At 35.1% G+C, this 25,539-nt stretch overlaps 2 protein-coding genes, 1 long non-coding RNA gene and 10 other non-coding genes across 14 annotated transcripts; 11 read left to right on the plus strand and 2 right to left on the minus strand.

Moving 5' to 3' along the window:
- The first annotated feature begins 287 nt into the window (after positions 1-287).
- Positions 288-359, plus strand: TRNAP-UGG. The gene has a single exon. It is a non-coding gene; the product is annotated as a tRNA-Pro (tRNA).
- A 171-nt stretch (positions 360-530) lies between these two features.
- On the minus strand, positions 531-11,279 carry LOC122598467. Of its 2 annotated transcripts, none has more exons than XR_006323627.1 (5): positions 11,169-11,279; positions 9,758-9,842; positions 6,288-6,359; positions 2,635-2,706; positions 531-926 (listed from the first exon to the last, which is right to left on the minus strand). It is a non-coding gene; the product is annotated as an uncharacterized LOC122598467 (long non-coding RNA). The 2 variants fall into 2 exon arrangements; XR_006323628.1 differs by having other exon boundaries at positions 6,288-6,405.
- Positions 1,276-1,347, plus strand: TRNAP-UGG. The gene has a single exon. It is a non-coding gene; the product is annotated as a tRNA-Pro (tRNA).
- TRNAP-UGG lies at positions 2,290-2,361 on the plus strand. Its single transcript has one exon. It is a non-coding gene; the product is annotated as a tRNA-Pro (tRNA).
- Positions 3,550-3,621, plus strand: TRNAP-UGG. The gene has a single exon. It is a non-coding gene; the product is annotated as a tRNA-Pro (tRNA).
- On the plus strand, positions 4,664-4,735 carry TRNAP-UGG. The gene has a single exon. It is a non-coding gene; the product is annotated as a tRNA-Pro (tRNA).
- Positions 5,963-6,034, plus strand: TRNAP-UGG. The gene has a single exon. It is a non-coding gene; the product is annotated as a tRNA-Pro (tRNA).
- Positions 6,989-7,060, plus strand: TRNAP-UGG. Its single transcript has one exon. It is a non-coding gene; the product is annotated as a tRNA-Pro (tRNA).
- On the plus strand, positions 8,007-8,078 carry TRNAP-UGG. The gene has a single exon. It is a non-coding gene; the product is annotated as a tRNA-Pro (tRNA).
- On the plus strand, positions 8,590-8,661 carry TRNAP-AGG. Its single transcript has one exon. It is a non-coding gene; the product is annotated as a tRNA-Pro (tRNA).
- A 209-nt stretch (positions 11,280-11,488) lies between the features above and the next one.
- On the minus strand, positions 11,489-11,560 carry TRNAG-UCC. Its single transcript has one exon. It is a non-coding gene; the product is annotated as a tRNA-Gly (tRNA).
- A 99-nt stretch (positions 11,561-11,659) lies between these two features.
- On the plus strand, positions 11,660-12,911 carry LOC122596678. Its single transcript, XM_043769297.1, has 2 exons — positions 11,660-12,126; positions 12,586-12,911. The coding sequence occupies exons 1-2, from the start codon at positions 11,674-11,676 to the stop codon at positions 12,766-12,768; spliced, it is 636 nt and encodes a 211-aa protein (XP_043625232.1). The 5' UTR covers positions 11,660-11,673; the 3' UTR covers positions 12,769-12,911.
- Positions 12,912-13,585: 674 nt separating this feature from the next.
- On the plus strand, positions 13,586-14,836 carry LOC122597461. The gene has a single exon (XM_043770050.1). It carries the CDS (start codon positions 13,586-13,588, stop codon positions 14,834-14,836), a length of 1,251 nt encoding a protein of 416 aa, XP_043625985.1.
- Positions 14,837-25,539: the final 10,703 nt, after the last annotated feature.

The raw sequence follows: 25,539 nt of genomic DNA on the forward strand, positions 1-25,539 counted from the left end.
CAAGTCTGCAAATGTGCTTTGCAAAGGTCAAACAAGCAAACTTTAGACACGGAGAACCAGGGACTTCTTCCTTCTCGTATCATAGCCTTAAATACGGCTATTCTATAGCGGAAGTGAAGACAACAAAAATGTATACACATACGCATATATACATCAAATTTACTTTTACATGCTGCAAACAAATGTACAGAGTTCATGAAGGATGATAATAAATGAATTATGCACTCATTAAACCCATGATGTTTTCATGGTAAACATAAGAAATATGAACAGTCAGATAAGCAAGTGGGCATTTGGTCTAGTGGTATGATTCTCGCTTTGGGTGCGAGAGGTCCCGAGTTCGATTCTCGGAATGCCCCCTTTTTTTGTAACAAAACATAATCTTCTCATTTTCGTATATAGTTTAAGGTGCCACTCATTTTTCTAATTTCGATATTCTACAACTGATATTAACTCTTTACAAATAGATCTACCCACAAACATGTGCTTGTAGATCTGAAAAGATTCCTTCAATAATTCAGCTCAGGTATCTGATATATATGTCATATTTTGTTAAGAAAATGCAACTACAAGAAAAGAAAATATAACCAAAATGAACCATTACTAATTTTTTATGAAGATTTTCAGGATCCCAAGTAGGTGAAAAATCAAACTGCATTACCAAAATAAGCAATTGCTAACCAACACATCAAAGTGATCTTATAAACAAACCTGCAATAGAGATAAAAAGCAGAAGACAGTGATTCGTTTATAGAATGCATTATTTCTGCATCACAATATACACACCATCACTTAAACTACTGTTTTTCATGCATGCATAATTGAGTATATGCATTCATAAATCGGCATTCAATATTTCAATCCTCTATGAATGTTGCCTCATTACAATCTTCTTCTGATGTTTTGAAAGGTTGGTGAAATGTAATCTAATAGTGAAATTCAGGCAAAAAATCAAATAGAAAGTCAAAGCTAACATAAATGAACAGAATGCCAAGTATGAGCTATAAATCTACAAACCATGGTATAACTTTTAATCAGGCTAGAATTATTGGCAACTACAAAAATACACATAATATTGGTACCATGCTACAAATGCAACGAACACAGTGAGTAGGAAGAAACTTTTAAATCCTTGTATGAACGATAATATCAACATCACAGATGACAGCTATCACAATACCAAAAAATGTACAGCTGAAAAGTGTGACACACCAGCCACCAATCATGTTTAAACAACAAAACATAACTAGTAAACATTTGTAGGTACTAGCAACTGGGCATTTGGTCTAGTGGTATGATTCTCGCTTTGGGTGCGAGAGGTCCCGAGTTCGATTCTCGGAATGCCCCGATCGTTTTTTCCTTTTCGAATTTTAATGTTGTTAGATTTCCTTTCTAATAAATCATTAACTGGTTGGGGAATAAAAGTCTAACAAAGTATTACGTGTTTTGACAGCTTGGATACATCCACAGTCATTACTAGGATTCTTATTGTTCTGCAGGCTCATTAGCTAACAGTCATTTTATACCCAGATTCATATATCATACTCTAACTCACCCAGCCACGATGCATGAAATGTAAACACTACCAAAGTCATTGACCTAGTTACACACCACAAATCTCAGATTAAAATCGTAGTACTTTTGACTGTTTTGTGTAGTATGCTAACATATCCGAAGGTCCCAAGGATCTTCACATTTTCATTCATAATTTGTGTAGGATCCCGTGAACAATACCAAGGCTTCTAATGAGGTTGCTCCACCAAAGTATTTACAAAGTTATGCCTGTTTTTATATGAAGTGTACTTAATACTTATGGACAAGATAGCCTAGTCAGGTGTCTATTGGGTCATTGGGTGAACCTACTGAGCCTATTGTGCCGGATAGATCTTTTGGGAGCATTGCTGAGATTCCATGGACTAGTGTTTGTGTTTCATTGACATTTAGAGGTTGTTTCTATAAACAAAACAAGCAAGTTGATTTAAGCACACTAGTATACTTGACAGATACGTATGCACATAGTATGCAATAGTTACTATCAGAAATATATATGCTTGTTTATAAGCATTGCAAAGTTACATACAGAAACTTGAGACAACAAGCGTCAAATCCTTCTAGGTTCAAACATTGTAAGGTCAACTTACTGCAACTTAAAGTGATTCAAAAAAAAATTATAACCCATAAAAGTCTAATTTACTATTCTCTGGTCAAACATACTTCAGACTATGCACTGTCATTAAACCTAATGTTCCAACCATAGTGATATAGAATAACAACAGAGTCATAAAAAGTGGGCATTTGGTCTAGTGGTATGATTCTCGCTTTGGGTGCGAGAGGTCCCGAGTTCGATTCTCGGAATGCCCCATTCTTTTTAGTAGAAACTGATTTTACTCAATTTACATAAGGCTCTTTAAGTACTACTATTTTTGTTTTATCTGATATTTCCCTACTGATGTTAACTAAAGTCAACTCAAGACTTTGGAAACAGATCTACTCATCTACCTGCTACAATGTTATTATATGCCACAAACATGTGCATGTAAATGTGTAAATCTGATAAGAGTGCCAATAAATGCATCTCATGAGCAGAAATCTTAAATGATGCAACTTCATGAAAAGCATATGTAACTTCGTTACCGGATTAAGAACATGTGACCTAACTTTTCCTTGCCAATATCCTTAAGCACCGAAATGGGTGAAAAGTTGTACCTGCATTGCCAAAATAAGCAATCATAACCCAACAAGTATAGGTAATTCTGTTACAAACGTGCAGAACATATTTAAAACACAAGATGGTATGATTCCTGCCAAGAATGCACGATTATTGGACTACAAATTGTGCATTATCATTTAAAGTACCATCTTCTCTAGTGTTTTCAGAAGTTGGTCAAGCGCATTCTCAAAATTAATAAATGAGAGAATAAACATCAAAAAAATTTATGTTTTGTTATGAAAAAGCCAGCATTTACTTCAAAGAAAATACACATCTTAACCTGTAAATCTATCACCAAAATATGGACTTTAAATCAGAACTAGCAGGAGGTTACAACTTACATGTAACATTATACGAGTAATCCTTTTGTATCAAGGCTCCAAATCAGTTGAAACAGTTTATTTGTACAAAATTTGCCTTAGCTACGAACATGTGCATGCTAGGAGATGTCTATACTTTTTTCATTAGCATAATCCTGAGTATAGATTACTTTTATTTGTTCAAGGCAAATTTGGAGGATGTCCTCGGAGTATTTGAATTTTCTATTTACAATCTGTTTGCTTATCACTAAAGAGAAAATCTTAAAACAGAAGCCAAACATATGATAATACATTGGTTTGCTATAACTTAAACAGAAGCCAATCTGTTAGTAGCAATGCTATGATTACAGTGACTAGGGAGTAACATTTTAGTCCTCATACAACTAACATACCAATATCACATATGACAACTATCACAATACTTAAATATGTAAACCTGAAACGTGTAAAGCACCATAAAAAGTCAATGCATAAGCAACAGAAACATAACTAAAATAAAATATGTAGGTAATGACAACAGGGCATTTGGTCTAGTGGTATGATTCTCGCTTTGGGTGCGAGAGGTCCCGAGTTCGATTCTCGGAATGCCCCAATCTTTTTGCATTTCACTTTTAATGTTATTAGATTTCTTTTCTGTTAAATCATTACTCAGTTTGGGTAACAAAGAACTTTATGTGTTTTAACAACTTGCTAACATCCACAGTCTTTACGAGGATTCTTATTGTTTCTGCAGGCTCCATATTAAACACTAATTCAGACCCAGATTCAATATCTCACACTTACCCAGCAACGGCACAGAAAATACAAACACAATTTACACACACCAACTACCCTTGTTAATGTCAGTGGACCTAAGTGATGTACTTCCACGAAACTCAGATTTTAATCAGAGTGTTTTTGTATGTTTTCTATTTTAAGCAGGGCATCTCCTGGCGGTCCCAAGGCTATTCACATATACATTCATAAGCAGTTGTGAAGGATTCCACAAACAAGCATGATCGTGTACTGAGGCTTGTAATTAGGATGTTCAGGTCTTCATACCCTTAAACTTGTACCAAAGGAGCATATAGATAGTTCCACCAACTTATTTACAAGGTTATTTCTCTTAATGGAGGACTCGTGGATGAGACATCCTTATCAGGAGTCTATTTGCCTATTTGGTAAACTTAATGAGCCTTTTGTGCAGGATAGAGCTTTCAAGAGCACTGTGGAAGTTTTTCCAAGGGATTAGTATATATATGCATTATTAGCAAATACAAGCTCTCTATATTAACCAAAAAACCATATTGATTTAGGCACCTTAGTATAATTGGTATGCAAATAGTATACACTATCTACTATCAGAAATCGATTATGCTTGTTATGAGCATTAGAAAGTTCACATAAGCAAACTTGACACAGCAAGTGCAAAGCACCTCTAGGTTTGAACATTATAGGACATACTACTGCAATTTAAATACAGTGCTTCCACACAGATTAGAAAAGTAGTAGAAAACATTAAATTCAAATTTATACGTAGAGTAACCTTATTATTCTCTGGTCTTGCATACATCAGACAATGCACTGTCAGTAAACTAATGTTTCAATCATAGATTCATAGTGATATAGAACAAAACAGAGACATAAAGCAACTGGGCATTTGGTCTAGTGGTATGATTCTCGCTTTGGGTGCGAGAGGTCCCGAGTTCGATTCTCGGAATGCCCCAATCTTTATCTTTTTACTCATTTCTCATGTTGGTTTTTCTCCCAACAAAATATTGCACAATTTTATCAATTTTCCTACATCCATAGTCATTACATTGTTCCTTTAGGTTCCATATGCAGCACTCTGTCATTATCTTAAACTCTAACACACTGAGATATGATGGATGACTAGGATGAGATATAATCCAGGGTCACTGACCTAACTAGTGACACTGACAGTAACTTCGCCTTAATGCTATGGAGACCGAAGGTGATTTGCTTCCATGGATCTAAGACTTCAATCAGAGTGTTCTTTACTCTATGCACAGAGAAAGGATTTAAGTTGACATTAGTCGGGAACAAGTTTGTATACCTGAAAACGGGGTTTGAGACTTGAAGATGACTCTAGTCTAGTGATTTATTCTCTGCAGGCTAAATCAACGTTATCAAGGATGATGCAAGGCACTTGCTCATGGTGGTTTGTGTGTACATATCAACAGATTTTTCTGCTTATCTTAGTTCAGGTGCCAATAATCAAGAAAAGCCAGACACAATTATTCCGGGCCTACACTTTGTTATCAAACACTCTGAGATGAGTCTATAGATTGCTCCTCATAGTAAGGTTTTGTCTCTAGATTAAATGCTGTGTAGAAGCAGGATATCTAGATTCTAGAGGGCACCTATTGAGTAAACTAACCTACTGGATCTTTAGTGTGAATTTCGCCAAGAAGGCAAGAACTGTGAGGATTCTACAAATCAGTGTGTATGAATGCATGTATATCATTTATACACCACAGAAATTTGATATTAACCGTATAAGAATGATGTATAAGCAGATTGGGCTAGTCTGATTATTTATACAAGTATCTGCCAAGACTATGTGCCAACATTATGCAAATCTTCACTAGTCATTGTGTCCATTGCATTGTTACTAACATTAAGCTTAAAAATTAGGTTTCATGTGTGTTTCATAATCATTACAAACAGTGGTTCAAAGGTTTTTTTTCACTCAAGCATTAATAAAGTAGCCTCACACTGTTTTAGTAACTCAAATGCAATGGTTTTCCACTAGAAGTATAAAACAGAAAACTGAAAAACTAAGTCAGAAGCACATCGAAATCAATGGTATCGCCATCCTTCAACAATTGTGTGCTCCACGGCTCCAAAATAATTATTGAATGGCATGCTTTAAGTAAACTCATGTTTCAGCCATGGTGATAATGAATAAAAGCAAAAACATGAAGCAAGCGGGCATTTGGTCTAGTGGTATGATTCTCGCTTTGGGTGCGAGAGGTCCCGAGTTCGATTCTCGGAATGCCCCTTTTTTATGAAGCTTTTATACATATTACTAGGTGCCACTTTTTTGTTTAACTTGATACCTCAAATGAAAAAAGGTCAACTTCATTGAAAACAAATCTACCTACTTAAATGATATTATATGCCACAAACATGTGCATGTAGATCTTAAAGGATTCTCATTAAACTAAGCACATGGGAGATCATTTTTACAGATATGCACTATGCAGAAATCTTAGAAGATGAAACTACATGAAAAACATATGTAACTTCATTACCAGATTAGATTAAATATGACTTCACTTTCCTTTCCCAAGATCCTTAAGCACCCAACTTGGTGAAAGTTGCAACTGCATTACCAAAATAAGCAATCCATTTAGGAAATCTATTACAAACCTGCAGAACATTTTAAAAATGGATGATAGTATGATTACTGCTGAAACTGCATGCTTAATGAATCAAAAGTTACACAATGTCATTTAAACTGCGATATATGAATTTTCATATACATCCCTAAACACATATGCTCAACGTATTCAATCATTTATTCGTTACTACTTGGCTATCTCAATATCTTCCCAATGGTATTTCCAGAAATTGTTCAAACTTGAACTCAAAATTCTAAAAATGATAACAAATATTTAATACGTGTATCGTTGTTATTATAAGGTTAACATACGAGCATGGAATGCATATCTGAATCGATTAATCTACCATCACTATATGACCTTTTGATATTAGATGTTACATGTAACAACAGTATGAGATTGACATATTACTTACATTCAAAGCCAAGGATACGTTGATATTTTTTAGGTTATTTTTAGAAACACGCTTAACATTGATAACAACACTTGATGTTTACATAATTATCATGATACCTGAAAATGGACAAATGTAATCTTGCAAAACACGAGAAGTCTTTCATGTTTATACACCATAAATATAAATAGTAATAACATGAAGGTGGTACCAAGTTGGGCATTTGGTCTAGTGGTATGATTCTCGCTTTGGGTGCGAGAGGTCCCGAGTTCGATTCTCGGAATGCCCCCTTTTTTGACAAACTGAACTCATTTTATATTAAAAACTTAAGTGCCACTCTTTTAAAATGATATCTTGCCACTATATAACAAAAGTCAGTTCAATACTTTTGAAACTAATCTACCTATTAAACAAGATTCTGTGTGCAACGAATGTTTACATTCAGGCACCAATTGAAACGATGCATCTTTATTAACAGAACAAGTGATCATGAACTAAGACATCAAGGTAATCCTAATTTTCAAGCCTGCCGAACAAGCAGAAGACAGTACAATTCTTGTTGACAATGCACATTTCTTTATTACGACTTACTATCAGTTGAAGTAATATACATGTGAATACATATACAATTATAGAATAAACTAGTTTGTACAATACATTCGATCCTCTGTTAGAGAATTGCCACTTCACTATTTTCTCTTTACTATTTTCGTGAGTTAGGTATATATAGGCAATCTTGAAGCTCAGAATAAAGAATACTGAATAAAAAATTTACATATGTGTCAATTTAATTGCAACACAAAGTTTAGCAAAGAATGGAATGTATCCATGCAGGTCTGAGCCCAAAGATCTACATCTACCATCACCAATTAGTTTTCGACCAGCACTGAATGTACTTACAAAAAGACAGCAGACTGGTTTCTTTTAAATATGGCTTCTCAAGAGTCAAGTCCTAGTAATGCAAAGCCGTACATCTGGCTTAATACTAGCTTGCAAGTTACATGACTAAAACAATGCTTTTATGATTTTACTACCAATACAACAAACTTATTAAAAAAACAGCCCGCTACAAGTATGTATACCCACATATAAATAGCGATCGTTAGCTAAATATATGTACAAGAAAAACAAACAAGGGACCAGAAGTACTTCATGTTAATAGACCAAACAGCAATATATTGTAAAGGTAGTAACAGCAGTTGTTATAAGGAAAAAAAAGATAAATGAAGCAAGTTGGGCATTTGGTCTAGTGGTATGATTCTCGCTTTGGGTGCGAGAGGTCCCGAGTTCGATTCTCGGAATGCCCCAAATTTTTAAAAGATCAACTCATTTCAAATAACATTTTTAGTTCCATTATTTTATTTTAAATTGATATACTGCTACTGCAATAAAGAAAAGTCAACTCAAGACTTTTCAAACAAATCTACCTGCTAAAGTCATACCAATTAGCATATGCTTACATATCTACCTGCCTAAAATTTTTCCATAATACAAAACAATGAAATACTAAATCAATCGCATTAAATAAGTGATCTGAAAAATGGCATAAAATCATGAAATGGACATTGGTCCACTGTTATGATGGTATCACTAACTTGAGAGAGACTAATTTAACATTAGATATGGATCAACTACTTCTGCTATGCACTTTAAGGCTAGAATGTGAGGCAAATGAATTCACTAGTCAATCATAGTTATACTTAAAACATTTTTGTGGCAGCAGTTATTGTGTACAGGAAAGCTTTACAAAAGTAACTAATTGTCCTTGCACCAAACAAATTACTACATATACAATAACAAATAATGATATAAACACATGGGCATTTGGTCTAGTGGTATGATTCTCGCTTAGGGTGCGAGAGGTCCCGAGTTCAATTCTCGGAATGCCCCCAAGGTAACTTTTATTTTATTTAATTTATATGACTCCTACATCTTCTATAGCCCCCCGCCCCACCCCCTCTTCTTCTTTCCCTCCCCCCCCCCCCCCCCCCCCCTCTCTCTCTCCCCCATAATGGAAGCCTAGGGGGTCAGGTGCAGTCCAGAAAAATGATCACAGTAGTACTACTACACTATATACTCAGCATCCTGAACTGCTAACTTTTATATAATATCACTGGATTTCTGATATACATTGTCGTTCATTTAACTGAGCTTCTACTGTATGGAGATGATTTCTAATGCTGTAGTCCTTTACATACAATGAAGTTTTTTACTGTTCAAAAGTAACAGAAGGATTTGCACAGAAACTTACACAATGCACACATTAGTCCAAGTGTACAACATCAATACCCTATCCCGTCAAAGGCGGGGAGGTGGGATGTAGACACTCATACTTCTACCTGAGGGTAAAGAGATTGCTTCCTAAACAACGCACACATTAGTGTAACTGAAATAATCCATTACTAAACACCTTTTAAAATTACAAAAACAAGCTTTAGTCACTTTCATTAAATGGCATTTTCCATCATGGAAATGATGTGTCATGAAATCATGAGCTACAATAAGATCACAACTAGGCATTGGATAGGGGTAAAAATTTCGCTCATGGTGCAGAGATCCTGATTCAATTTCCGGAAATCCGAATCTCAGGCTACTGATATCGAAGTATCTGAAGTGGTAGTTCATTACTGTAATTTGTTTAACAGAAAGTTCATTACTGTAATTTGTTTAACAGAAAAAGAAACTAATTAACCAAACTAATCCTAAAAAGCCCATAAACTTATAACTACGACAAAGTAAGTTATCACTCTGGCGAGACATATACCTAAGATATACCAGACAGCAAAAATCAATGCACATATAAAACTTTAAAAAGTAACTGTATCTTTGGCTGCAATAGTTGACATTATGGCTAAAATATCAATAAAGATGATTATAGGATAGCAGAATGATACATAATCACTTGAAATCTGGGTAGATATATTCAGATAGAATACTCGATAACTGCAACAAAGTACAAACTCTAAAGATTTGCCAAAGAACTCACATGGGCATTTGGACTAGTGGTATGATTCTCGCTTCGGGTGCAAGAGGTCTCAAGTTCGATTCTCGTAATGCCCCACCTCAAGTATCTGCATTGAATTATAAATGAGGTTTTTCATGTGTCATTTTTCTTATTTTAGAATATATTTTTCCTCCCAAGTAAATTTAAAAACTAATGGCAGCATTTAGTTGTAATCTGACAAGATTTCAGTCCCTAAGTTCTTTAGGATTTCGGCATCATCATCTTAAAGTATGCAAACAAACCTTAAAAAGTACTTGCATTACAATAATAATGCATAAACTAAAATGGTCATAGAACTCATAAGTCATCCAAAGTCAACTGAAATCGGTCAGTAATATTACTGAGGACGTGTTTTAAGTATTGACCATCTGATTAACATCTTTGAAGTGGCAGTCAACTTTAAATTGCATGAACAAGATTTATTGCCAACTAAAATCAAGGGTTTTTGCAGAACAGAGAATAGAAATTGGGTGGCCATTTGTGATGAACTTATGTATTCATCAATGTACACATTTTCTTCTAGGAGTCCATGTAAAGTAATGATCACTTCTATTACCAACAAACCCAGGATATGTCTAGCCAAAGGTCACCCATTCTGACAAAAATTTTGTGCATAGCCCATTCCTTCTCCTAGGTAATGAAAGACTAAGGTTTGGGTGCTAGTATGCTACCCATCCGCACAATGAACTACATTGTGGCTAAAAGTGGTTTAGGTTCCCCTAAAACATATCTTTAGGAAAACGAGCTAGACTGACCAAATAAGAAACAGTAAAAGGATTTATATAAATGTCAAAAAGGAAACGGAAGTCACTTTTGAATATAATGGACAATGATTCCATTACCATTTTAATATTACTGACAAAAGTATCTGGTAGCTACAGCTGAAAGCCGGTGATTTTATATTTAAAGTCGGAAGTTGGAACTTTTATATGCATAAACATGTTAAAATGAGTAGTTCAAGCTTGAGCTTAGGATTCAAAAGTCCGCATCAATGAAAATTCAAACGGAAACTTGAATTTATTCAGATTTACTTAAGTCATTTTAGCATATTAAGCTCAAGCCTATTTTTAGAATAGCTTGAGCTATGAAAATATACAAGTTCAAACTCTCGTAAACTCCGATAAGCCTGTCACTATTCACACTATATTCTCCACATTGGGTGAATGATATATTTTACAACTACAAAATCATATATCCAAAAAATGTGTATACAATCATTATTTAGTATATTTACTTCGTATTCAGATAATAAAAGTAGCCTAAATATTAATGCACACAGTAAGTATCAAAAGTAACTTTATGAGATAAACACAGTAAATAAAATCAGTTTAATATACAGAAGTAAGTATTTAGCAGGAAATCCAAACATAAAGAAAGTATAACTGATTCTAACCTTTTATATCGACGATTGAACATTTGTTGCCGAAAGAAAAGGAACATAAATGAATCGAAATACATATAGATTATTTCGGGGATATATAAAGTAATAGAAAATTCGAATCTTTTTTACTACTTTTTTTCAAAAATAGAAATTAGGATTGGAGTTGTAAGAATATTATCGCGGCAAACGAAAAGGTTCAACATGTAATTTCATCTGCAATTTTTACCGCCATTTATTCGACAGCTTTTACCGCTAATTAATCTAAATTTAACCAAACTGTTTTTTCTCCGAATAACCTAGCTATTATTATAATAAAAAAAAAATGATCGCAATGCGTTTGCCGGGAGTCGAACCCGGGTCTATTGCTTGGAAGGCAATTATCCTAACCGTTGGACTACAAACGCCTTCTTGTTACATTAAAACTTTTCATAATAATAATGTTTAAAAACTTAGAAAGTATAAATAATTCAACAATCTATTGCTTATTTTGTGGCCTTGTTTTCATTCATATAAGTAAATGCTATCCTTGCAGCAGCAACAGCAGCTAGCTTCAATCATGAACTTACCTCCAATTCCCAAAACCCACATAACAACAAATTCCTTAAAAAACGATACTAATATCAAAAAACCATCAATGTCTGACATACTAAAATCATCAAAATCTCAAAACCTTGAACTACAACTACAAACAACGGGACCATTTTTCAGTGTAACTGCAAAGAATTTGGAAACAAATAAAGTGTTGGGAAAAGCACAAGGCATGATAAGGATATGGTTTAAAAACAAGAAAGCAGGAAAAATACTTCATTTGGATTCAATCAAGTTGACCCGAGATAGTTTGGGTATGGATAAGTCCATATTTGGAATCGGGTTGTTTATTGGTGCCGTTTTGACTAGATATGGATATGATTGTGGGTGTCAAACTGCTGAGTTGCTTGCCATTAATGACACCGATCTTTACCATGCCAAGGTTTTCTTTCACTTTCTGCTAACCATGGAGTAGTTATGTTTATAAATGCGTTCAATTATATATAGCTCAAAATGTATCAAATTTCTGTCTTTTTTTTTTAATTGTGTGTTAGTATGGTCATATTTGTCAATAATAATTATCAGAGATCAAATTTGAAAAATTACCTTAAATACATAAGTTTTCATGGATTCTAACCAAGAGTGACGGCCTTTTAAAATACCCTCTTTTATTTTTAAAAAAATGGAGCAAAGTCGAGGGGTCAACGCCTTTGACCACCCCAACTTCGCACCATAAATGTTATTATATATGTATCTAGCTTGTAGGACTTTTGTCAATTTGTCGAGTGACGACTTATATTTATACACGTAGTAGCGTTATTTAAAGGTTGGATAAGCACAATCCATGCGTTTATCAAGTTGAAAGTTATGTTTTGACTGATGATATAATATAATTTTGTAGCTTGTGAAGTTCTATAAACGACTAGGGTTCGAAGTAGTTCATGAAGTGACTGGCTCGTCGATGGGGGACCTTGCCCACATGTTGGTATGGGGTGGTGTTGGCACAAGAATGGATGCTAATGTTGAAGGTCTTCTTGTGAAATGGTGTACAAGATTCTCTAGTAATAAACCCTCAAATTCCTAGTCAGTACTCCAATCCGATTTTGACGTTGTCATTCATGTGAATAATATCGTTATATAAGTGGTTAAAGTTATTCAAACATAGCTAGTGACCAAACTTGGCATGTTTTCAAGGATTTGTAGAATGATCAACACATTTCTCCCACACTTTGTTGCTTTAAGTTACTATATCTAAAGTACAGAGCTGTTGCAATGTGCAAAAGAGTAAACTAACTTGTTAAGACTTCAATGTATTGCAACAAAGATAAAAACAGTTTGATTTTCTAACTTGTGTTATGAGAATGCATATATAGAGAATAAGATAGGATCATAAAAACAATTCAATGATTTGATATGTTTACTGATGCAATTAGTTTTGAATTGATTTGCATCCGAATAAATGTAATGGTTGTCTTTATTTGGTTTATTGATTCGAAAGGCATTTTAGAATGTGGGTGTTGCATTTTTTTTTTATATATGCATGGTACTCAAGCAATGTGACAGATATTATATATGAAGTATCTTTAGGAGGGAAGGAGTACACGTTGGGCACTAGTCGGGTACAACAAAGCCGATCGGGTACACCATTCCTTGCCTTCGGGTAAGCATCGGCTAGGAAAATTCGGGCATCAATTCGGCTTCACTAACCGATCGTTGGGTTCAAATTTTGAACGTTACACACGCGTGGGTCCCCCCCCCCCAAACGGCTAGTTGACCAGGTTTTTTAAAAAAAATAAAAACCTTCCACCTCTATATATACATATATACATAAAACACATATAAAATCACCATCTTCCATATTTCTCTCCATTCACCTAAATAATCACCACCCCCCCTTGAAAATGTCTTCCACATCTTCCGAATCGCGGGCTGTCGTTGTGGAATCGACTTCGTCATCCGAGACCGATGTTCACTTTTTGCAAAACGCGGTTCAATGGATGGACGACACGACAAACTCTAACGACGTTCAACACCGTAGATACGTCAATCGAGAACGTGAAGTCGGTCATCAAATACTACTAAATGATTGGTTTGTTGACGAACCAAAATACGACGATGCTTACTTTCGAAAAAAGTTTCGTATGGAGAAAACCATGTTTTTAAAAACCGTTGACGACATCCAAGCAAATTTTCCATATTTTCAAGAGGGGTTCGATGCGTGTAGGAGAAGAAGCTTCAGGACGATCCAAAAAGTGTGCTCGGCGGTACGTCAACTCGCTACGGGCAATCCGCCCGACAAGTACGATGAGTACTTGCATATGGCCGCTCGAACCGGGCGCGAGTCTCTTGACCATTTTTGTGACGCCATCACTAAGTTGTATGGTCGAGAGTACTTACGTAGGCCTACTCAACACGACGTTGCTCGCATTTTCGAGGCACACGAACAACACCATTACATGCTGGGGATGCTTGGTAGCATCAATTGTACACACGTCGAGTGGTTAAATTGTCCTAGACACTTGAGAGGACAATATACGAGAGGCAACCATGGCGTTCCCACTATTATGCTTGAGATCACCGCTTCTCAAGATACGTGGATTTGGCATGCTTATTTTGGTGTTGTCGGTTCAAACAACGACATAAACGTGTTGAACCAATCCGACCTGTATCTCACGGAGCGAAATGGCATGGCCCCGAATACTTCATTTGTCGTTAATGGTCGAGAGTACAAACGCGGTTTCTATCTAACCGACGGCATCTACAGCAAGTACTCGACGTTTGTAAAAGCATACCCGTATCATACTGACCCGAAAGAAAAAAGATTCAAGAAGCTACAAGAGGCGGCGAGGAAAGACGTGGAGCGTGCATTTAGGATTCTAAAAGGGAAATGGAAAATTCTTAGGCGTTCTCTTCGACCCATGATCAAAGACAAGATCGCACAGTATGTTTACACGGCTTGTATTTTACACAACATGATCATAAAAGGCAATGGCAGAGCAATCTCACCGGTTCACATAATGGACCCGCCGGTCCAACCGGTGTTCGACAATAGCGTCTTAGGTGAGCTACTAAACGAAGAAATCCATCATCGTTTTCGTTATGACCTCACTGAACATGTGTGGGCTCCAGACTTGGCATTTCTCGACGATTAGTTTTTTCCCTTAATAATTGTAGTCTTTTTAATTTATGTATGTTTTTTTTTTCCGTTTATTATGTATTGTTTTTTTTATGTGTTGTGTAATGTTTGTTTAAGTTTTAAATAAAATGTTTTAAGTTAATAATATATTTATGTAGGAAAAGAAATTTGAAAAAAAATTGAAATTGGGTAAGAATTGGGTATGTGTTGCCAGTGATTTGGGTAAGAATTGGGTAGAATTGGGTAGTTGTGAGTTGAAGAATTTTGATTGGAAGATGATTTGGGTAAGTTTGGGTAAGAAACTTGTACTCCTTCCTATCTTTATATGGTTTTTCATGATTTTTGACGGTATTTATTAGTGGTGATATAATAGATGAATAAAAAGTTGATACTTGTTGTATGTTTGCATATGGAGCTAAATATGAAAGATTGTGTCATGTTAGGTCAAAACAAGTTTGGTTAAAGAGAAAAATGAGTCGTTATATAAGGGGTGTGCAATAGTATTGCTTATCTCATGGTTTTGTCTTTTCTTTATCATGCACTTTTAAAGAGTTAGGGCGTGTTTCGCGGAATGTTTTTTGAAGGAATTAAATCTTTCAAAGGAATTGGAATATGAAGGAATGAAATTTGACGGAATGTTTTTGATTTTTTGAAGATTCAAGTGAGGGACGGAATGAGATTCCTTCCCTCATCCCCAAGGAATGGAGATTCCATCAAATGAGGGAATGTTAACATTCCAACGGAATGTGATTCCTCCATCTTTAACCAACCAAACACACTAAGGAATGGAATTCAATTCCAATTTCATCAGATTCCATCAAATTCTGTGAACCAAACGCGACCTTAGAGTCTTAGCCATTATCCAATAATATCAAAATTAAGTCCTGTCGTAGTAAGAGTTCGTCGAGCTCTTCGAAACCTCCGTCGTTGAGGAAGTTAATGTTAGGAGGCTCGTCGAGCGTGTCTTCGTCGTCTCATTTCCTAGATAGGAAGGGCTTCAATTTGACGGATTCGTGTGGGGCCAAAAGTAGTGATAGATAGAGTTAACTGGCACACTTATAAATCTCTACTTCCTATTAAAACAATCTAGCATCTCCTTTTAAATAAATTAAACAAATCCAAAATACTTCACATCCTTTTTTCCCACGCGCACGCACACATCAACACCACTACCGTCTATCATCATTGTCCGTTGCCGCCACCACCAATCTTCACTGTCACCGTCACCATCGTTACATCGCCACAATCGCCACTACTGTCGCACGCCACAACGAACCGTCACCACTACTGCCACCATTATGCTGTCGCATCGCACGAGTATCCTTCTAGTACATATTTAAAGATAAAATGTTTAACACATAAAATGTGAGGTGGTAATTTTAAGTATAAAAATTACATAAATTCTTCTTACGTACAAAGTTAACCATTGATTATGTTACGTATAAACACAAGATTTTTTTAAAACATATTTGTAAACTTACCAAATTAGCTACATCTATTTTTATTTTTTTTGTTTAAATTAATCGGAAAAAGATGAATCAGTACATTAATTTGGTTGAAATGAAAATGCTAAATTGATTTAACTGAAAATACTTATATTGAGCGGCTAATAATATTTTTTAATTAGATTTTTGTATGATTAAATTTGAATAAGTACTTTAGCTAGGAGAAAGATCTTTCATTCTATACTAAAAACAGTTGTTTTAGTGATTTATCGGCCAAGATTTTCACAAATTAAATTTTGTTACTATAATTAAAAAATAAAAAATTATGAGTCCACAAAATTTTTAATTATTAATTAATAGTTATAGGAAAAGCCTTATTAATATACTAAGTTATTTGTTTTTCATCACTAATTCATATTTGCTAGCTTTTTATATAAGAATAAATCTTAAAAATAGAAATAATTAGCACTTTTTTTTAAACTTTTTTTTTATTATTAATAAATAAATTATTAAAAACAAATGAAACATAAACTTATTTATGTTTCAAATGATATTTATATCCAAATTTTTTTTTTAAAAAAACAAATTATATTATCGATTCTTAAAAAAATTATCAAAAGATTATTAATTCGGTAAAAATCAAATTCGTAGTTTGTTTATTCTTAAATTATTAAATTTGAATTTATAAATTTTTATATTTGTATTTATTTATAATTATTTTATTTTAAAAATTTCGTTAGCTATTTAACCAATAGAAAAATTGATTGAAATGAAAATAAAAATCGATTTAGTAAAAAAGAATTTTATTGGTCAATTAGATTTTTTTAAAATTTAATTTTAATTTTAATAATTATATATTTCTTTATGTTTTTATTACTGTAGCATAATACACGTATCCGCGTAAAAATATCTGCGTAAAAATAACGTCCTGAACCAAATGGAGCCCTAACCCGCGTAAAGATGACGCGTAAATTTGCATATGAAAACTATATATGTATATAAACTATAGATACATCACCGCCTTTTCTTTTATCAAAAAAAGATTCGAACTTTTTAACCTTCTGTTGTTTAGGGTTTTTGGGAATGCATATAAACGACCGATTATTGATTCCCCCCACGAGAATGATGAATCATCATAATCATAATATCAGATATATGATCATCAAGTTAACTGATTTATGGGAATTTCACCATCATCTGATTGATTGCAGGCGGTCAGATTACTATAGTTGGGTGGATTTGTAAAGTTATCTTTTTGGGCATTCCATCAATGAAGTCTTTTCGTACAGGAAATCTCATCTGGTGGAGTCTTTCGCCGCCAAGGTATACTTCTTTTCTGTCGAATTTATATATTTGGAATTTTGGATATCAAATTTAAGAAATCAAGATTCTTGATTTATAGTGTAGTACTGTTGCCTTTGTTTTAGTACATATTTTTTGGCCTATTGTTGATTTCAGTACTAGGGTATGAGTGTATGTATTTTTTTTTATGTAGTTAGGGTTACTTTCTTTTTCTCAATTGGCCCATGATTAGTTTCTTGTTTCCAGAGGGTATTGATTTATTCAATCATCTGCAACGTTTTCTTTGTTGTCCATGTTCTGTGCCACTCCCATACTATCTTTGCAAGTGTCATCTCACCTTTGATAAACAAGAAAATTGGTGGCGCTTGCTTGGAGGTATGGGTGATAATATTCAATCATCTGCACGTGGCTATCGTGTTCTGTTCTGGTTTTTGCCAAAGTTATTGGTCATTATCTTTATGTCATTTGACATGTTTGTCATCCTTTACTTAATTACTTGGAGGATCAGTTACTTTTCCATTAGTCCCATTATTGGTTTCTTGTTTGAGGATGGTTATAGATATTTAATCATCTGCAATGGCTTGTTTGTTGTCTTAAGAACTCTGCCTTTCCCATACTATCTTTGCAAGTGCCACCTCACCTTCTATGAGATGCCTTTTCCTTACCGAAACAAAGAGATTGGTGGCTGCTTGCTTAGATGTATGGGTGATAACGTTCAATCATCTGCACATGGCTTTTGTGTTCTTTTTTGGTTTTTTTGCCAAATTTATTTGTCATTATCTTTATGTCTGTCCGCATGATCGTCATCCTTTGCTTGGTTTGCTTTCTGATGTAACAATCGGCTCTTTCTGTCGGTTTGCTTCCCAATGTAACTATAGACCCTTCTTGTCGGTATTTTACAATGTAAAATGGACCCTTTCTGTCGGTATGTTTTTCAAAGTAACTATGGACCCTTCGCGTCGTATGCTTTCGATGTAACTATGGACCCTTTCTGATGGTTTGCTTTCTGATGTAAGTATGTAACAATGGGCTCTTTCTGTTGGTATGCTCTCCGATGTAACTATGAGCCCTTTATGTCGGTTTGCTTCTCGATGTAACTATGTACCCTTTCTGTCAGTATATTACGATGTAACTATGGACCCTTTTCGTATGCTTCTTTCTATTGGTATGCTTTATGATGTAAGGGTGAGCCTTTTCTGTCGGTATTCTACGATGTAACTATGGACTCTTTCTGATGGTTTGCTTTCTGATGTAACAATGGGCTCTTTCTGTTGGCATGCTTTCCGATGTAACCGTGATCCCTTTTTTGTCGGTTTGTTTCTCGAAGTAACTATGGACCCTTTCTGCCGGTATTTTACAATGTAACTATGGACCCTTTTTGTATGCTACTTTCTGTTGGTATGCTTTCTGATATAAGGTGAGCCCTTTCTGTCGGTTTGCTTCTCGATGTAACTATGGATCCTTTCTGTCGGTATTTTACGATGTAACTATGGACCCTTCCTGTCCGTATTTTACGATGTAACTATGGACCCTTACTTTCGGTATTTTACGATGTAACTATGGACCCTTTCAGTTGGTATTCTTTTCAAAGTAACTATGGACCCTTTCAGTTGGTTTGCTTTCTGAAATAATAATGGGCTCTTTTTGTTGGTATGCTTTCCGATGTAATTGTGAGACCTGTCTGTCAGTTTGCTTCTCGATGTACCTATGGTCCCTTCCTGTCTGTATTTTACGATGTAACTATGGACCCTTTTTAAATGTTTTTGTCTTATGTTCTTTGCCACTCCCATACTATATTTGCAAGTTCCACCTCACCTTAGATGAGATGCAATTTCTTTACCAAATTAGAGATTGGTGGCTGCTTGCTTGGAGATATGAGTGATAATTTTCAATCATCTGCACGTCGTTGCTAAGTTCTTTTGCGGTCCTTAGTCCACTGAGGTTCAAAGGGTGTATGTTGGTTTTTTATGTAGCCGGGATTACTTTCTTTCTTATGAGGCCTATGGTTGGTTTCTTGTGTCCGGAGGGTAATGATATTCAATCATCTGCAATGGCTTCTTTGTTGTCGTTTTCAGTACGTTGGGTCTTAGGATGAGTATAATTTTGTTCTGTTTGTAATATCCGTGTATTAGATACTGGAAAGCCATTCAATGTTTTCATATGAATCCACTTACTAGAGCACTCCTAACACTCGCTTCAACCTGGTTCATTAGATGTATGTTGGTTTTTTATGTAGTTGGGATTACTTTCTTTCTTAGTATGCCCATGGTTTGTTTCTTGTTTCTGTAGGGTATTGATATTCAATCATCTGCAATGGCTTTCTTGTTGTCTTATGTTTTTGGCACTCCCATACTATCTTTGCAAGTGCCACCTAACCTTTGATGAGATGCAATCTCTTTACCGAGACAAAGAGATTGGTAACTGCTTGCTTGGAGGTATGGATGTATCTGTACTTGGCTGTTGTGTATTTTTTTGGTTTTTGCCAAATTTTTTCATCGTTATCTTTATGTCAGTCCACATGAGTGTGGTCCTTTGTTGGAGGATTACTTTCTTTTTCGTTAGGCCCATGGTTGCTTTCTTGTTTATGGAGAGTATTGATATTCAATCATCTGCAAATTGCAATGGCTTCTTTGGTGTTTTTTGTTATGTACTATTGTGTCACTCCCATAATATCATTGCAAGTGCCACTTCACCCTCGATAAGATGCAATCTTTTTACTGAAACAGAGAGAGGTGGCTTCTTGCTTGGAGGCATGGGGATAGTATTCAATTATCTGCACGCGGCTGCTGTGTTCTATTTTGGTTGTGTGCCAAATTTATTGGTCATTATCTTTATATCATTTGGCATGATTGATCTTTTACTTGGAAGATTGCATACTTTTTATTTAGGACCGTGGTTGGTTTCTTGTTTGAGGAGGGTACTGATATTCAATCATCTACAATGGCTTCTTGTTGCCTTATGAACTTTGCCACTCCCATACTATCTTTGCAAGGGCCACCTCTTTTTCGATGAGATGCAATCTCTTTATCGAAACAAAGGGATTGGTGGCTGGCTGGCTGCTTTATTAGATGTATGAGTGGTGAGATTCAATCATCTTTCATCTGCATTTGGCTGCTGTGTTCTTTTGTGTTTTAGCCAAATTTATTGGTCAGTATCTTTATGTCAGTTGGTATGGTTGTGATCCTTTGCTTTGAGGATTACTTACATTTTCATTTGGCCCATGGTTGGGTTCTTGTATCGGGAGGTTATTGATATTCAAAGCATCTATAATGGATTCTTTGTTGTCTTATGTTCTTTGTCACTCCCATACTGTCTTTGTAAGTGCCACCTCACCTTCGATAAGATGTAATCTTTTTACTGAAACAAAGAGATTGTGGCTGCTGTGTTCATTCGTGGATTTGCGAAATTTATTGGTCATTATCTTCATGTCAGTTTGTATGATTGTGATACTTTGGGTGGAGGTTTACTTACTTTTTCATTAGGGCATTAGGCCCATGGTTGGTTTCTTGTTTCCGGATGGTATTGATATTCAATCATTTGCAATGTCTTTTTTGTCGTTTTTTGTTCTTTGCCACTCCCATACTATAATTGCAAGTGCTACCGTATCTTCTTTGAGATGTCTTTACCGAAACAGAGGTTGGTGGCTGCTTGCTTGGAGGTATGGCTGATAATATTCAATCATCGTGGCTGCTATGTTCTTTTGTGGATTTTGCCAAATTTAGTGGTCATTACTTTTATGTCAGTCGGCATGATTGTGATCCTTTGTCTACTTGATTAGGTCTTTGCAGTTATGTTATTAAGATAAGAAACAGTTCCCTTCTTATTTTATTGTTTACCCTTGGAAATGAAGTAATTTTGATAAGCCAATTTGTTTAACACTGAAGTAATTTTGACACGTGTCATCTCCCTTGCCAAGTTTTAGATCCCTTTACTTTCCGTTGTAACCTGTTTTGTTCTTTGAATCAGGTGTATAGTGATTGTTGATGTAATAGGGGCTGCTCTCTCAATATAGGTCTTTCATTTGTGACTTACATGGCTTTACTTTGGGTTGTTGGTAGTCGCTTTGCTTATATTCAATTATCTGATCATGGTTGTTTTTTTTTTACCTTTTTTCTTTTGGTGTTTTTAAAAATATTTTAGCAGGTTATTTTCAATTAGTTTCCCAATTGTTTATCCTGTTTATAGTTGCATCCCCCTGGTGTATGTGTAATATAATAATGGAATATGGCATGTTGGTTGTACTGAGTGTCTCTGCTAACAAGTGATCATGTACCAACATTAGGTTCGCGTAAATGTAAATGATGCAGGCCTATATCTTATGTGATTTGAAAATTTTGAACTTTGAACACCAGAGACATACACACCAGTTGCCACCTTTAGTACAAATATGTCAAGTACGAGATTTGAACCTGGAGCCTTTTTGGTTGTTGAGACACTTTGATATTACTAGGCTTAAGACCCTTAAATTTACATACTTTTAAAACAACTTATAAGTGAAGATGATACATACTTGTAGTAGTATACATTAGTCTTGTCAAAGGAAGTTGCCAAACATATCAGTTGGCATGTTTCTGATATAAAGAAGAGTCAGCGAGTATGCATACTTACATTTTGCTTGACCATAATAAATATTCATATTTAAGACGAGTCGATAAATGTGCAGTTATGCACATATACATGATGTCAATAGCTATTCTGTTAAACACTGTTCTATTATAAGTACCAATGGTATGAAAACTCCTGACTTATAAGACACCAGTAAGACAATAACATCCACTAAAGATCACATAGTATAATTGTCTTCTCTTGTCTTTGTATGTTATATTTAATACTAATAATAACTGTTTTATCTTATTTTATTTAATGTTTTAATAACTGTCGCTTTCGTTACTGTTTAGTGTTTTGTCATTTACCATTGGGTCTTGCTTTTGTTTCTTATAAGCTTTTAAATGGAATATGATTTGCAAAGCCGTGTGGTTCAACGCTTTCATATCGTTTAATAAGTATCACCACACTTTAGAGGACACAGAATCCCCTTACTAGAATACTACAAACACCTGCTTCAACCTTTTTTGTCCATAGAGGTTATTCGGATCTATGTAGGGTCTTTTATGTAGTAGGAATTACTTTCTAATTCAGGCACATATGGGTATTGATTTTTAATCATCTGCAGTGGCTTATTGTTCTCCTATGCTCTGATTGCCACTCCCATACTATCTCATAAGTGCCACCTCACCTTCGATGACTTGCAATCTCTTTACTGGAACACCTCAATGACGGTTTTTTTCTTTTTGAGGTTCACTGGGTGTATGAAGTAGGTTATTAGGATGTTGATGTAACATGGATTGCATTTTTTTTTTTTTTTTGATATGGGTCTCTAAATTGTGGCTTACAGACAACTTCACTATGTTCCGTTGGTGGCTGCCTACTTGGAGGTATGTGTGATAAAATCCCATTCCACATGACAACTTTGTTCATTTGTGGTTTTTGCCTATTCGTTTAGGTCTTTTCAGTTTAGTTTTAATTTGGTAACAAATGGTTGTGTTTTTCTTGTTTCATTTTTGTGACATTTGCAAAAGAGATGATAAGCTACTTAGTAAAACGCTCACATGGACTTGAGTCCATCTAGTTGAACATCTCAACACCCTGCATAACATGTTTTGTCCTTTAAGGTCTGTTGGGTGGATAGAAATTGTTGATGTAACTGGAATAGGCATATCCATATTTCTTTTGTGACTTGCATGGCTTCAGTAGTGGTGGTAGCTTGCTTGGAGTTGTGGGTTCTGATTTTCAATCTTCTGCACATGGCTTTTTTGTACTTTTATGGTTATTTTGGTGGCTCGGTTTTGAATTTTGTGTTTATGAGTCCTCTTTTTTGTTGGTTCTTAATTTCATTGTTTCATGTTATTATGAATTTGGTTATCTGGGTTAATTTTTTTTTAAATGGGTATATTAAGTTTTGCCTTAGAGTCATTTTAGTTTGAGTCATTTTTTACAAGAATTTGGCGTGTATAAAAGTTTATCAATATCAGTAATGTGGTCTCATCTGTCCAGTAATTGCATTGTCATCCAGTATGGTCAGGAATATCAGTTTAACCGGTTTATTGTACTACTTGTATATAACACATGTCTATACTGGATAAAAACAAGAAAAGTATACTTCAAGTCTTCAACTATCGTTTTTGATGTATATATACACTGACTAAAATAGAATGCTCTTATATAATAGCATTGTACTTGCACAAAGTGATGGGTTTCTCAGTTTTGTTTCTGTTTTCAGTCATTTATGGGTGTCATATGTGGTATCCAGTGATTTCCGATGGTTTGTGAGGTCTTCGATAATGGCTTGAACTGACTGGTTGCAACTTGCAAGTGTGGCTGGAAAATAGGTGGTCACAAAGTGATATAAGCTATTGTTCTATTTGTTTGTATCATATGTTTAAAAAAGTGCTTGTTAGATTCTAAGACATTATGTTAATAGTGAATTGGACATAGAATCTGGTGTGGCAGAAAACCAGGATTCAACATGGAATTTAGTGGTGGCTGCAAAACTGGATTGAGCATGGAATCTGGTGGTGGCTGGAAATCAGGATTTGACATGGACTGGTGGCGACTGGAATTGTAGTGTTGGCTCCAGTGCTGCTGGCAGAAAGTGATGTTGAAGGTATGGGTACCGGAAATTGTCTTTATCCACTAAATGGTATAATTTGTCCATTTGTATCTGGTGGAATTGGGTATGTGCTGGGACTAATATCAAATGGAGGATTGAGCATATGATCAACAGACGATGGTGATGGTGCTAAAGTGCTAAATTCATCATTGAAATTCTGGTTTCATCTTGAGACGAATAGGTGTTGAAGGTGTGGTGGCAGCCATTGCATGTTCAAACTCGCTGCTACTTGTCAAGTTAACAGAACACCATGCACACAATCACATTAACGTGTTTATTATTTGAGAACGGCTAACCTCACCTTTTCCATCTCTTTTCACTTTCTCCCGGAAACTTGGTTTCCAGTCACTACTAAAAAAAAGCCCAAGACACTACTAAACATCATTATCCTACCAGCACTTTGGCCTGGATTTACGAGTCCACAATACTACCTTAAATGAAAGGATAGACTCAAATAACACTTGCTGAAACAAGAGCGACAGTAAACGGTACCAAGTGTGGCTTGACTAGCAATATAACGTTGGGCATATGATCAATATAATATTTATACAAACGCATGACCACATCCTTGAAAAAAACATCGCCCTATACATTAGAATTGTAGAACAAGACGTTTTTAAACAGGGAAACTCATGAAACCTTGCTAAGTTATTATCAATAATAATACAAACTAGAAAAGGCAAAAATAATTTGACGCAACATAGTTCTTTAGTGATTTTGGTGCTACTCGACCTCAAGTCAAGTGTGTTGATTTAGAGACACTCAGATGAAGCAAAAAAACATATCTCGCTTACATTAAGCTAGAACATATCAATATTTTAGTATGTATTTCAAGATGTAGATGCTACAAAGTTTTGAAACATGAAGGGATTGAGAATGTAGATGCACTCATTTTCATGTTATGGATCCATCTTCATAAGCACCTTTCATTTTCTTCAAAAACCCAAATGTACAGAGTACAGTGTTTAGGAGTTCTTTAACGTGTACACATCGAATCTCAAGGGTAGGATGCAATTCAATCTACTTTACACTTGGACGGGTTGATTTCGGTTGTGTTATGACCATGGTATTCATACATCTTATATAAGAATATAATGTTATATTATTAATGCTTATCTTGATAAACAATTTTTGGTGAGTAATTGATAAGCTAATGTTTTTCACTTTTTTGACAGTAATTTTGTAAAATTATAAAATTAAACTTTATTAGATAAAGCTATCTATCTGATTTTAATCAATACCCTTTGGTTAGTAACTTTTATGTTGTTGTATGTATAAATAAGGGTGGAAATCGTGCTGATG

Source organism: Erigeron canadensis, chromosome 4, assembly GCF_010389155.1.
Source record: "Erigeron canadensis isolate Cc75 chromosome 4, C_canadensis_v1, whole genome shotgun sequence".
NCBI lineage: Eukaryota > Viridiplantae > Streptophyta > Magnoliopsida > Asterales > Asteraceae > Erigeron > Erigeron canadensis.